Raw genomic sequence first — 13,692 nt, forward strand, 5'->3', positions numbered from 1 at the left:
GCTACTAGGGCATATTGGAGCTGCTAAGGCAGACTGCTTTCTTAGCAGCAGCAGTGGGACAGAATTTTCTTTAGTGATAGAAGATCTTATCTACAGCTATCAAAAGGAAGAAGAGAAGGTTCCTTTAGGCAGGAAACAGCATCCACACTGCTTTGGGTTTGGGGAGGAGTGGAAGTTCCCAGTCTGCAAACAACCTGGTCATGGACTCTGGAGACAGAGAGAGAGAATGAACCACTGGACAATTTGGTTACGAGAGCAGTCACCAGTCAGTGAGAGTCCTTGTAGGCAAAATTAGTCATGAAGACAGTCATATAGGAAGTGTTAGTTGCAACATCAAGTCAGAAGTGAAGCCAGATGGTCTCTCAGTTGGGATATGTGAGGTAAGGAGGAAAGGACCGCGAAATGAATCTGGAAGAAGAGGAAAGGACTCTGTCTGAGTGTGATTCACAGGTGGAACTAACCAGCATGAAGTTCTTTTCTTTGGCAGTACTGCACAAGACGCAACGCAACAAGTGTTCATGTTAGGAAGAAACCAGCCTGTAACAGCAGAAGTGAGGGAAAGATCACACTGTAAGTGCAGAGGCCCAAAGTGTCTAGAAAACAAAAATGGGACCATGGCAGCTGTGATGGCAGCCAGGACTCAAAAGGGACACAAATGGATGAACAGCTCTTAAGTTGTATGGCAAGCTGGATGAGCAGGCAGAAAAGCTAGGCAGTGTTTCAGGGAGATTAAACTGAGCCTTAAGAACAACACTTATTACTTCAAGGAGACTGCTTTACTCTGGGCACATCCCAGGTCAGAGAACTCCAAGGGAACTTATGAAGATGGTGAATTTTTCAGCTAGTTCCCTGAAGAATATTTTCTTGAATGACTGGAGACCCTTATCTGTGAGCATCTCTGAAGCAAAAGAGTCCACTCCCTCCTTTTACCAGTATCCATATTTCCTATTTTCTTCTTTCTTGTCTTCTTGTCTCTCTTCTATACAAAAGTTGTAAGAAAAGTTTAGAAAAAGAATTAGATCAAAGTACTGTGGTCTGAGGTTGCACTCAATTATTACAGGACAAAGGAGGCAGAGAAAACTGAGATAGAAATAGGTGGCATGTTGCCTTTACACTGATTTTGAATAACAGTGTTTTACCTCCATTCTTTCTAAAACATGCATCCACAATTCTTAAAGTAAGGACATTCCTGTATAGGATGAGGGAGAGGGAGATGTGTAACAAAATAAGAGTTCCTAAAAGCTTAGTTGACTTGCACCTTGTTAATGTATGGGAGGAAACCCACAATATACAAAATGAACTGCTCTGATACAGAATTATTTGGATAAACGTTTTGTGCCCAAATTAACTGCAGCAAAAACAAATACAAATTTGATGAACGAATATATCCATACAAACTAGAATATGCCCATGGCCAAATGGCATCTCTTTTTATAAGGCATTCACGGAGAAGAATTGTTGAAATATAGGAAGAAGCTACAAAGAAATAAGAAAAATAGAGGAATTAACACACAGTGTGGAATAAACTAACAAAACTGAAGGACAAAATGTAATGGATTAGCATGCTTATCCAATATCCTCACTAAATACAGACACAAAAATTCTGTGATGGGTTCTAATAAAGCTTGAGAGATTCACAGAAAAGTTAAACAGGGTTTATTGCAAGAATGAAATCAGCAGACAATTTGAGGTGAACATTAAACTGTATTCACCAGGCCAGATTAAAGCACCTGGATAATTTTTTTATCTCTTGATTTATGGAAAGCCCTTGGTTGGATTGAGTGGGTAATTTAAATACTTGGAAGGAGGAATCTATATCCATATCCAATATAATATATATCTATAGACACATATATGTGCGCACTCACATGGGAGACAAAATTGGCAAGGCCACACTGAATGGGAGCCTTCTTCACCTTTGCTCTTTACTCTACTTTCAAAACCCCGAGCAGAACAAATGTGAGCTAATGGGAAAATTGCAGGCCTCCAGGTGGAAAATATAGAACATAAATGCACTGCTCTACAATGATGATATCTCATTGTACCTCACCCATACTTTAACATCTGTGCCAGAGGTGATATTAGAATCGGATAGGTTTAGTCTTGCATCTAGGTACAAAACAGAACTACTCAACAGGATTAATCCTTTATAGTCGATTAATTTAAGAAATTCTGTTCCTTTGTTTGGGTGTACCAAAATATATATAAATAAATAGTTAAATACCTAATATTCAAGTTGCAACTTCTTAAGAGTTACCTAATAATTACCAGTAATTACCAAACCCAGCCTTTGCTGGAGAGAATGTGAACTCACCATACACACTTTCTAGGCTAGGATGTGTTTGGAAGTACATTTGTTCATACATAAAATTTAAAACATCCTTGAGTTCTCCTTTGATGAAGTTAACCTATTATGCTTTGGGAGACAGTCCCTCAGATGTACAAAACAATAAGGAGATATTTATTCAAAATATATATCATAACAACGAAATTGAATCACCACACTATGACTTTCCAGAATAAAACTCTACAAATTATGGTCTGGCTAAATGTGAGAAACATCCAAAGTCTTTATGACTTTCAAAATTATACCCAATGAAGTCTCTTTTACTTCAATAGTCAACAATTTATTAGGCAAGTATTATTAAGTATTGGATTTCAGAACTATACCTGTTGCCAAAGAATCAAAACATGATAGGAATAGTGCAGATACAGTTCTCACTTCACAGCTCTTTCTACCATCACACAAGCTGTCAAAAGAGAATCAGAGAAAAGAAATGTCTCTTGTGGACCTCTCTCCACCTTTTCCATTTCTCTTCATAGACATAGAAAACTGCCATAAAAATCCAAAAGGATCAGTACATAACTGCCATGGTCATTAAGCTGGCAACAATACAGCAGGCACTGTATGGTGCTTGCAGAAAATGTATGGACTCCATCTGAACCTCAGCTACTATAGACCTTGCTTCCTTTTTCAGTTTCTCCAGGAGCTAATCCAAAAAAGGTGCACTTATCCTCAAGAGTGGGAATCTATATAGGCATTTCTCAAAGGAGAACTTCTAATGTTTTGGGGATTCTTCAATGATTTCCCGTGGGCAGTTTTAGATGCACTTCTTCTGAACTATTAGATCACAGTTTCCATACAAGTGTCTCAAGATATTAGAAGATAAATGATCCCATGTTTAAAGCATGGATAATTGTAATTTTAACTTTAATTGACACTAGTTAACTAGATGGCTATTAGTAGCTATGAAGATTTTCCATTCCGTTACTCTGAATTGTAACTCTGACTGTAGGTGAGATCTCTGCTTCTTTCACAGTGTTACGGTGGATTTATATTATTCGTTTTTTTAAAGTTCTAGAGAGAAAAGACCTTTATAATTTGGAAGATTGGTCAACAAACAGACATTTGTAAATTTTAATATATATTTAAATACATTAAATGTGATTACTGTACTTTATCTCCTCTTTTGTCATGAGCAAACTATAAATAAAAATTGAAAACAAATATAAAATAACAGCCAACATGCGTGATCAAGTCAGAGAAATGGGTAGGTGTAACCTCAAAAATATTTGGCATAAACAATCTTCCAGTTTGTCTCTCTTCAAATATGAACCCATCAATACCTACAAAGATACAGTTTGTTGGGGGTGATCTATAATGGGATTATTACTCATACACCCAAAGCATGACATTTTAATTTATAGCATCCTGTAATTCTCAAGAAAGACATGACTTTCATATCCTGACATGTTTACCATTGTAAGGCTAAGCTCATTATTAACATAAGTCCACTTAATAACTTCTACATAGTCTAGATGAACTGTTTCATTTTAAAATCCAGTCGAGCATGTTATTTTACCTGTATATTAAAACTGTAAATCACAAGGCAACTGATCATATTGAAATAGCATCTCTAAGCCTATGTTGTGTTCATTCAACTTCTTATTCAAATTATTGTGACAACCTGATTTGTCTCCCCAATACCAATAAACATATGTCTACTATGTATTTGACACCTTTAAGCTGTTTCCAAGGACCCCGTATATTATGTGAGTAATACATGCATATATTTTTGTTTTTCTGTATTGTTATGAGAAGAACCAACAGCTGTATTCCTATGGGTCAACTTTCCCCTGGACCTTGTAAGGATCCTGACCACTGTAGGTAAATCAAGTAATTTCAGCTGATTTTCAGTCCAAAATCTGCTCTATTTTATGTACAGCTGCCCACATTCCAAGGGACTCTTCTGGCAGCCAGAGACCATTGGAGCACACAGTCCCCTTTCCTCTGAAAATGCCCCCTGTGTCAGGGCCAGAAAAGTTTACAGCATAGTGCCACTACACTGGCTCTATGTCATATGGAAATTCCTCTTACTCAGGAAGAATCTCCAGGTGGCCAGTTGAGCTATCTTTCTGGCTTATTTGTGTCACTATGGTGTAATACAGACCAAGCAGGGACCAGAATCTGGTGTAATTTTTCTTAGTCATGGACATTTTGAATTACTTGGCTAGAATGGAGCTTCCTCACATAAGTTGTCATTAAAGATTTAATTGCTGTGGCTAGGTTTGGAGTTAGCCACATGCACCTATCTGACTTACGACTGAGGAGGACGGATGGCTTTGTGATTAAGGTTGTGGACTTGGAATCCAGAGACCAGGGTTTAATTTCCATTCTACCATAGACATCCTGTGTGACAATGGGCAGGTCACTTAGTGTCTGTGCCTCAGTCCCCACCTGGAAAATGGACATAATAGTACTTTCCTACCTCTCTGGGGTGAAGATAAATTCATTAACTGTGAGGTGGTCTGCTACTATGATGATGAAGGCTATTTAAGTACCTAAAGAGAGGCAAAGAATGTAACATGTTTCCATTACATGATCTTTTTTCTAGTTATTTATAACTTTGTCAAAGTAACAGTTGAAGATGAAATTTTCCATGCTGAGTGTATGCCTCAGGTTGAACTTTATCAGAGCATTTCAGCTAAAACGATCCAGCCATTTCTGAGAAACAGATAAGGAGAAAATAGGCTGTTTTGCCCATCTTACACATTTTTACAACTGTTTCATTGAGAAGCAGGGACTTGACAACTGCCAGGATGGCAAGGAGGGGAATTATTCTAGTGTCAGGGATCTGTCTTCTGCAGTGCTGATGCAAATCAGCTCAAATCTGGTCAAGCAAGGCTGGCCCACAACATTTTGGCACCTGAGGCGGGGAGCTCAAATGACGCTCCCATGCCACCTCGCTTGGGCCAAAACTTTGAAAGGTCTCAATTCTGCCTTCTTCCTGTTCTACTCGTCTCATGGTACTGCTCTGCTACCTACCCCAATAAAGGAGAACTAACAACTTAAAATGTCTTGTTCAAAAATTTTAAGTAACACTTAACATTCAAACACCTGAACAGCAAATGTAACTTTTCTTGTCTGCATAGTAAACACTGACATTTTTATCTGTTTGAATAATCAAAGTGGTGCTTTCTGTGCCTTCTTGGTTGCAAAGATTTGAACTGGTTCCTGAAGGTCCACAGTCTGGGCCAGCTCATGCTCTACTGAGATGGTTGCAAGGCCGACCAGCCTCTCCTGTGTCATTGTGGAGTGTAGATGTGTTTTTATTAACTTCAGCTTGGAGAAGCTGCATTCTCCACTGGCAACTGTTATAGGAAGTGTTAGAAGTATGCGCAGAGCAACAAAAGCATTTGGAAAGAGGATGGTCAACTTATTAGTGCACATAAATTCCAGAACAGCCTTTGGAGTTGATCCTGCTGAAATGTATCTTGAAAGGGCTTTCAGTTCATCACCTAAATCACTCGCATCAATATCATGCATGTCATCATGTGTCAACACTGTCTCTAGTGCCCTGCATTGCTGGTGTAGGTCTTCTTCAGTTATAGTGAGAAGTTTTGGAATATCATACAACATGCCAAATATACTGCTGTGTTCCTTGAGCTGCATGAAACGTTCTTCAACTGACTGTATTGCACAATCTAGCACCTGGTTAAAGAATTCAACTTTGAATTGTTGTTTGGGGTCTCTTATGGGATTATCCCGTGCCTGGTAATCAAAATGTCTTCTTCTTCGGTGACTCTTGTATTCTTGAATGGGTGGGAAAATAGCTTCAGTGTGAAGTTCCTCTGCCAACTTCTGTGCACTCTTCAGAATGTTTTGAAATCCCTCATCTGACCAGTAAGACTGTAGGTATGACTTTGCTTTGTCCAGTTGTTCCATTGCTCCAGATATATCAAGGTCAACACCTTGGAGTCTCTTGCTTACAACATTTATTTCATGTCATGCCACAATTCTAAGACACACAGACATTTGAATTTATGTATCTTTCTGGTGATTCCATTTGTCTCTGCCACTGTTCTCCCACGAACAGTTCTTGTCATAGCATTATCCTCCATAATGGCAACTATGGCATCATCTATCTTCCCAATTTGGTGTTTGATAGGCTTTATCGCCTCCACTCAACTTTCCCATCGTGTGGCACTCAGTGGTTTCAGTGTGAGAGAGGATGTTCCCAGATGTTGCTTCAAAATTTGCCATTGATGAGTTGATTCAGAGAAAAATACATAGATGCTTTGAATTACATTAAAAAATTCAGCAGCCTCACTAGAAGCTGATGCTGCATCACTGACCACCAAGTTCAATGAATGAGAACTGCATGGGACAAAAAAAGCTTGAGGGTTTAACTCTTGGATCCATGTCTGCACTCCTCTGTTCTTTCCTCCCATGTTGGTACCATTATCATAGCCCTGACCTCTCATGTCAGCTATCGCAATTCCCATATCTTCCAGCTTTTTAAGAAGCACATTTGTCATACCAGCTCCTGTAGTATCATCAATGTCAATAAATTCTAGAAAATACTCTCTGATCGTCACCATTGCAGGGACATTTTCACTAGGTTCTGTTGTTGTTACAATACGCACCATTAAATTCATTTGTTCCGTATGGCTGATGTCAGGTGTGCAGTCCAGAATAACAGAGTAATATCTTGCTGACTTCAGATCTGCCACAATCTTCTGTTTGACTTTCGTTGCCAGTAACTGTATGATCTCATTTTGAATTGTTTTTCCAAGGTAGTGGTGTGTATACATTTCTTGGGTGATGACTCTTCTTAGATGCTCCTGGAGTACAGCATCAAACTCAGCCATCAGCTCCACAATTTTAAGGACGTTTCCATCGTTTGGCACATACAGCTGATCTGAAGTGCCACGCAGTGCTAGGTTTTGGGTAGCAAGCATTCTCAGAATGGCAATGAGTCTTTTCAGAACATTTTGCCAGTAAAGAGACTCTGATGCAATCTTCTCTTGATGCTGATCATCTATGGTGGCCTTTAACCTTAGTCTCATCTCAAGCTCTTTCCACCTATGGAATGCTCTCCGGTGATTTGCTGCCTTCTCACGGCATGCCAGACTTTTCCAGTCCTTTGTTCCTGTAGAACCCAGTGTGGCTGGAACATTATTAGACTGCAACAAAAACACTATGCAGCATTCTGGGCTTTTGAGTACATAAACCATGGCCTCTCCACTTTGTCACCATTGGGGATTTCACGCCAGTAATGTGTTGGATGGAAACTTATATTTTCATTGTCTTTGGGGAACATGAAGTTTTTCACTTGCTGTGGCCCATGCAGTACAAGGAAGTCCCTCAGGCTACAGCTCAAGTGGGTCCACAGTCCTGGATCATCTAGAGTTAAGGAACTAAACTCAGCAGCAGCTGTTTCTTGTGCCTCCACTACACTCTTCTCTGATCTACACTTTTCTTCAGGCATGTGCATGGTTACATCCATTTGAGATGGAGATATGGATGCTTCAGTAGCTGCCAGGTCACCTGCACTCTGACTAACTGGAAGATCAGACATCTCCTCACCACTCACATCCTCACTGGGGCCGGAAGGCTCACTGTGAACATTTGTGCCTATGTATCTCAGGAAAGCTCCTTCCTGCTTAGATAGAAAAGCTTCCTTTGCTTTCTTTCTTTTTCTGAATGCTGCCCCTCATGACTGCTGTTCTGTGCCAGCTATAGTGGCTCTCAACACTCAATTGAAGGGGACAAATAAGCAGGCTGGTAGCAGGGCCTGAGTGAGGGAAGATATCAGTGTCTTAAGGGCCTAACTGGCTCCTACTACTTCAGTTGACTGCCTGTTCTCCTCAAGTGGGTTCAGGGAAGCAGCAGGAAACAGGAAGTTCCCTGAGAAGCTGGTGTTAATCAGTTCAGGCTCCTGGGGTGCTAGAGAGGTACATAAGAGGCTCTTCCTCCTCTCTCTCCCTGCAGCTCCTGCTGCTTTCTGTTATTCCCTCTCACCTTTTCTCCTGCATTGTCTCTTGTGCCTGTTATGTCTCTTGTGCCCTCCTTCCTCCACCATCTCTGTGCACCTAGAGCAGAGAGAATACAGCAGCAGACAATTTTCTACACTCTGGGTCCTAGTGCACCCCCCCCACTGTCTGGCACCTGAGGCAGCCACCTCAGTTCGCCTCATGGTAAGGCCAAGCCTGTGGTCAAGTTATAACCTCTGAAAATGTTTCAGGTTACACATGATCAATAGAGGCTTGTTGAGAGTTTGGCAGCTAAATTCTCTGAAGAGTCCATCTGCACTGAGCAAGCTTTATCCCTGCACAGGTGCTATGTGCCAAACAGACTGCACATGTATGCTCCATCCCAAGGCTATAGGGGCTGAGCAGGATTTTCCCTGCAATTGTTCCTCCTGGCAGCTGAGAGCTACTGTGGCACAGAGCACCAGAAATGAGAGCAGAAATAGCATCTCCTGTGCTTTCAATGTATCCATTGCTTGCACCGAGGCAGTGAAGAGGAGGAGGAAGCAGCCTGACTTGAATGCAGAGTAGTGAGGAGCAAAGACAAGGTGGGGATAGAAGCAGAGAGTCAGAAGAGGACAGGAGCAGAGGGAGACAGACATAGGAGTTGGTGTGTGGAATTGATAGAAGCAGAGGGGAACAGAGACAGGATGGGGAAAGACTGAGGCAGAAGGACTTATAACCACTAGGGAACATTCCTCTTAACAATCTGGAATTGAACCCAGGATTTCTGAGTCTCAACATTATTTCTTGAGCATCTACAAATAACTGTGAAACCCTCTAGGGGCTGAGAATAACAGTCTACTTCCACCAGTTGCTCCATAAACTCAGGTAGCAGTGATCTGTGCAGAGGATCTAAAGGTTCTAAAATGAAACATGGATGTCAATATGTTTCACATGATGGAATTTCTATTTTCTCAGTTTGCTTTTTGAGAAATCTAGGAAATTACACACACAAGATTACATTAAAAGAACATTATTAAGGTTGCAAGGTCAAGCAGTCAAAAGTTATGAAATGCCATAATGCAACCTTAATTCAAGTCCCTTGTGTGCATGCATTAGGATACATGATTTAATTACATGATCACATGCATATTTTTTCTGAATAATTTAACATCGTTTTTTTGTATGCAATAGATAAATAAATAGATCCCAGAAATCACATATTCAGTGTAAATTTAGGAATGGTTTCCATTTGGAGTCACAGATGTCTATCTTGGAACATACAAAATTGTAATGCGGTACACAACAGTTGTGATGTCAAAATCACAGCATATTTCATTAGCAGACAATAAGATAATAACGGTGACATTCTGTAGATTCTGATCTGACTGTTCTCTTTCCACATTCCTGAAATTTTGGTTTACCCATTGCATCCCTTGTATAGGTAGCAATTTTAAATTAAGGTTATGCAAGTGGAAGTGAAGTAGTATTTTAAAGCAGGTGGAAAGGTGTTTTTCATGTGCTGATATATGTACTTTGTAGTAACATGCAATAAATTGACCACCGCCTACATTCCAGAAAGTATTTGTCAGGTAGTAGCCACAGCCAGAGGCAAGATATCTGACTAGACAGAACTCTGGTCTAATCTGGCTTGGCAATTCTTGTCTAGTTGAACATTTTAGAGATTAAACTGTGGCAAAAACGTATTTATGAGTGTAAAAGTACAAAAAATAAAGAGATATGGACACATGAAGCTATAATGGATAGATTTACAGAATTTACTGGGCTCCCACATATAAAATGAGTATTCTAATAGAGAATAAAAGTTGTCAGAGTCGCTTGGATATGGCTAGATTCTTTTGGAAGGGGACTTTTTTTTTTTACTGTACTGAGCCTCAGATAATGGGCCCATGATCCTTGACTGGTGGCCTCTAGGCACTAACATAATACAAATAACAACAAAACAACAATTTTACATATGATTCAGGATTGCTCCATAACAACTATAGTCTAGATTAGAATACTGTATTTACCTCATACTAGAAACCAGCACTCAGAAGAACATAATATTCCCTTACATTAAACCCTTCCTGAACAATTATCTTGCCAAAAATCAATGGAAGAAGCAACAGCTCAGAACCATGATGCCACACAACAGGCTAAGGGTATAACTACACAGCAGCTGGGAGTGTGCTTCCCAGTATGGTTAGACAGACACACACTAGCTCTGCTCCAGGTAGCATGCTAAAAATAGCAGTGTGACTATGGCAGCATGGGCAGCAGCTCAGGCTAGCTGTTTAAGTACAATCCTGCCCAATCCTCTAGGTGGCTAGCTTCTGCCACCGCCCGTCCCTCCGCAGCCACATTGCTATTTTTCGTGTGCTAGCTCAACTAACGCTAGCATGTCGGCCTATCCATTCTGGGAAGCACCCTCACAGCTGCTGTGTAGACAAACCCTTAGCTTGATGAACTGCAATGAAAATCTGTGCTGTGACTAGATTTGTGGTTCATTAACCTTCTATATGTAGCTCTTTTTGTGTGCTACAAGATTGACATCTATATGGAAGCCATTCCTCAATTTACACTATGAATAAACAATTTCTAGGATTACAATCTTATTAACCATTAGGCCAGATAGATGCATATGATCAGCTAATATTAGAATTTAGGAATCAACAATTCTTTCCCGCCCATAACTCCCCCCAACACAGTTTTTCCACCTTTTGCCCCCCACTTAGAATAGTATTAATCATTGAATTATATTGACTCAAACCTTTTAACACTAGACAACAGACATCGGTATAAATAAAATAGCGTGGTATAGAGCCAGATATAATTACATTTTTTGCATATATTATTGTGAATGAATACTATTTCTTATTTTAAATGAAAATTCAGTAAAACCTGATTCTCAAAAGACAAATATATAACTATTATTGCTTTACAAACCATTTCTAAACTTCATAAAGTGAAGTTCTGAATTCTGTCTTGCTGTTACCTAAGAGCCTTCAAAACAATGTGTTTTCTAGCAGTGCAATATCAGAATCACGTTTTCATTCTCAGGTTGAAATGTAATTATACTACAACAGTTTCACTTTTTAAATTCTGTTTCTTTGACATTACTAAGTAAGAACGCTTGAAAATATACCACGAAGTACAGCAGAAAAAGGTAAACATTGTTGTTTGTTTGATATTGTTCTGAAACTAAACATTTTGCAATATATGAAGTACAATCTATTAAAGTTTATGATACAGTAAATAATAAAATCGCAAGTTACCTCAAGACTAAGGCATGAACTATCTGCAAGAGATTGCTGTTTCGATGTACATACAAACACATTTTCATGTCCTATTAATGTTTAAAATGCCATAAAAGAAAAACTACATTTACCTGTTCATTGTTAATACTGATAATTTATCTTTAATTCTCAACATTTAGGAAACTGTTAATGTAAAAACATGTAAGAATCCCCTGGGCCCTCATTTATTTTTCTTTTTTACAGTTAATGTATGGTGATTTTAATGCAAAGATTTTTAGACTTCATAATTTAAATGGTGGACATATTACATACCTTAAAAGTGGAAAGACCATACAGCCTTGCAGTGTGAACAGTCTCTTGGGAAATATTTGTAATGTTAGTTATGAAGTCCTCAAGGTATTTACAGGCTTGTTCCAGGTGTGTTGTGTTTATGATGATTTGCACCAGCTACAAAAGACCAAAATTCCGGTAAAATGCCCTTGTATCAACAAATATCACCTGATTTTTTTAAGAGTTATTGCTTTCAGCCACTGCATTGCTAGTAGATAATTATAGTATTACAGGATACAACTGAATAACTGCCAATTTTAAAGTCAGAATGCAAATACTGCTCACAAGTCATACTACAGTTTAAAAACAAAAATTATAACCATCAATTCATTAAAAAGAAATTCCATTTTACATTGTAAGACTGTTACGATTAAAAAAAGATCACCATAGTCAAATTAATAATTCCATACCAGAAAAATCTCTGCATTACATTAAATGTTAAGGTCACAAAGTGAAAGTCAGGTTAGGAAATTTCAAAGTTAAGATTGCACCCTTGTGCATAAACTATGACCCAGTATTATATGCTACTCTCTTTTTCTGCTGGACCCATGTCCTTGTTCAGTACACAAAACAGACAGGGCTTAGTGGATGAAACAGCATTTCAACACTTCTTAAACCATCATTGTACAGTGTGTGGCTCCATGCCTCATTTACTGGATGGCAACCAAACCCTGCCCAATGTAAAGGATTCTTCTTTCTCTTTATAGTCTTTTCTATGGCCCTTCTTCATTTTAGTAACTGAGCACCTCAAATATAATAAAGATTTTATCTTCACATCATCCCTGAGAGTTCAGGAAGTACCCTATTTTACAGATGTACAACTGAGGCACAAAGAGATCATGTGCCTTCCCAAGATACTATAGCACCCATAGAACCCAGATTTCATAGCCTCAGCCCAGTTCCTTTAACTGCAATATCATTCATCAGCTTTCAGTAGACCCGTGCTGCCACCATAGCACAGCATATAACTACAGGGAATGAGACACCAGGCTAAGAGCTCATCTACACAGTGAGTTAGTGCTCTGCAAGTCAGGACATGATCTACAGCACACCAGCTTTCTGTGCACTAACATCCCATGTGATCACAGCCACAGCAGAATGAAAATCCTAGTGTACACCCCACATGGGATATTAGCGCATAGCTAGCCAAAGAACTGTATATTCACCCCCTGGCTTGCTGCACACTAACTTGCCACGTACACAAGCATTAATTCACTTTTCAAACCTGTCTCGTTTTCAGTCCAATACACACCCTGAATGAAGCTGGGGTCCTGTGGAAAAAACAGTATGTGATCATGTAATAAAATATTTTATTGCAATGCACACACAAAAGGAGGACAGGTGGTGTAGGGAACCTTAACTTTGTTGTTTCTTGAACTGATCGCTTCACTTTGCAGCTGTAATTTTGTGTGTGTGTGTGTGTGTGTGTGTGTGTGTGTGTGTGTGTGTGTGTGTGTGAAATTTCCTATTTTTAAAAATATTAAGAAAGAAATTCCACCATGTTCTCTATTTGTACATAGCAGAAGAATGCTCTGCACTGAATAATGTGCAATCAATGAGGCAGGAGCCCTTAACTTATTCCTTGCACACCTATGTCTTATTAAACAGGACTCCTTCAATGCAACCCTTCCTTCAATATGCATCCACATATAAATATATATTTCATTAGACCCAACACTCTATAGCGTTGTCATTTTCATATGGAAATATACATCTATACATCTTCCTCTTTTTCTATTTCTTGAATTTATACATAAAAGTGTTTCTTGCGATTTAAAACCAAACAAACTATTACATTTGTTAACCTGATATAAAGCTTAGTACTACAATATATCTGGATTTATGA

At 39.1% G+C, this 13,692-nt stretch overlaps 1 protein-coding gene across 4 annotated transcripts in view; it reads right to left on the reverse strand.

Annotated features, from left to right (window-relative positions):
- EXOC6 (exocyst complex component 6) overlaps positions 1-13,692 on the reverse strand; it is a 186,445-nt gene that overhangs the window by 72,336 nt on the left and 100,417 nt on the right. For all 4 annotated transcript variants that reach the window (XM_024101232.3, XM_024101235.3, XM_005301283.5 and 1 more), the window contains exon 17: positions 11,829-11,963. In XM_024101232.3, the coding sequence (XP_023957000.2) occupies positions 11,829-11,963 (135 nt within the window). The remainder of the gene's footprint in view (positions 1-11,828; positions 11,964-13,692) is intronic.

The sequence above is a fragment of the Chrysemys picta genome, chromosome 7 (genome assembly GCF_011386835.1).
Source record: "Chrysemys picta bellii isolate R12L10 chromosome 7, ASM1138683v2, whole genome shotgun sequence".
Taxonomy (NCBI): domain Eukaryota; kingdom Metazoa; phylum Chordata; order Testudines; family Emydidae; genus Chrysemys; species Chrysemys picta.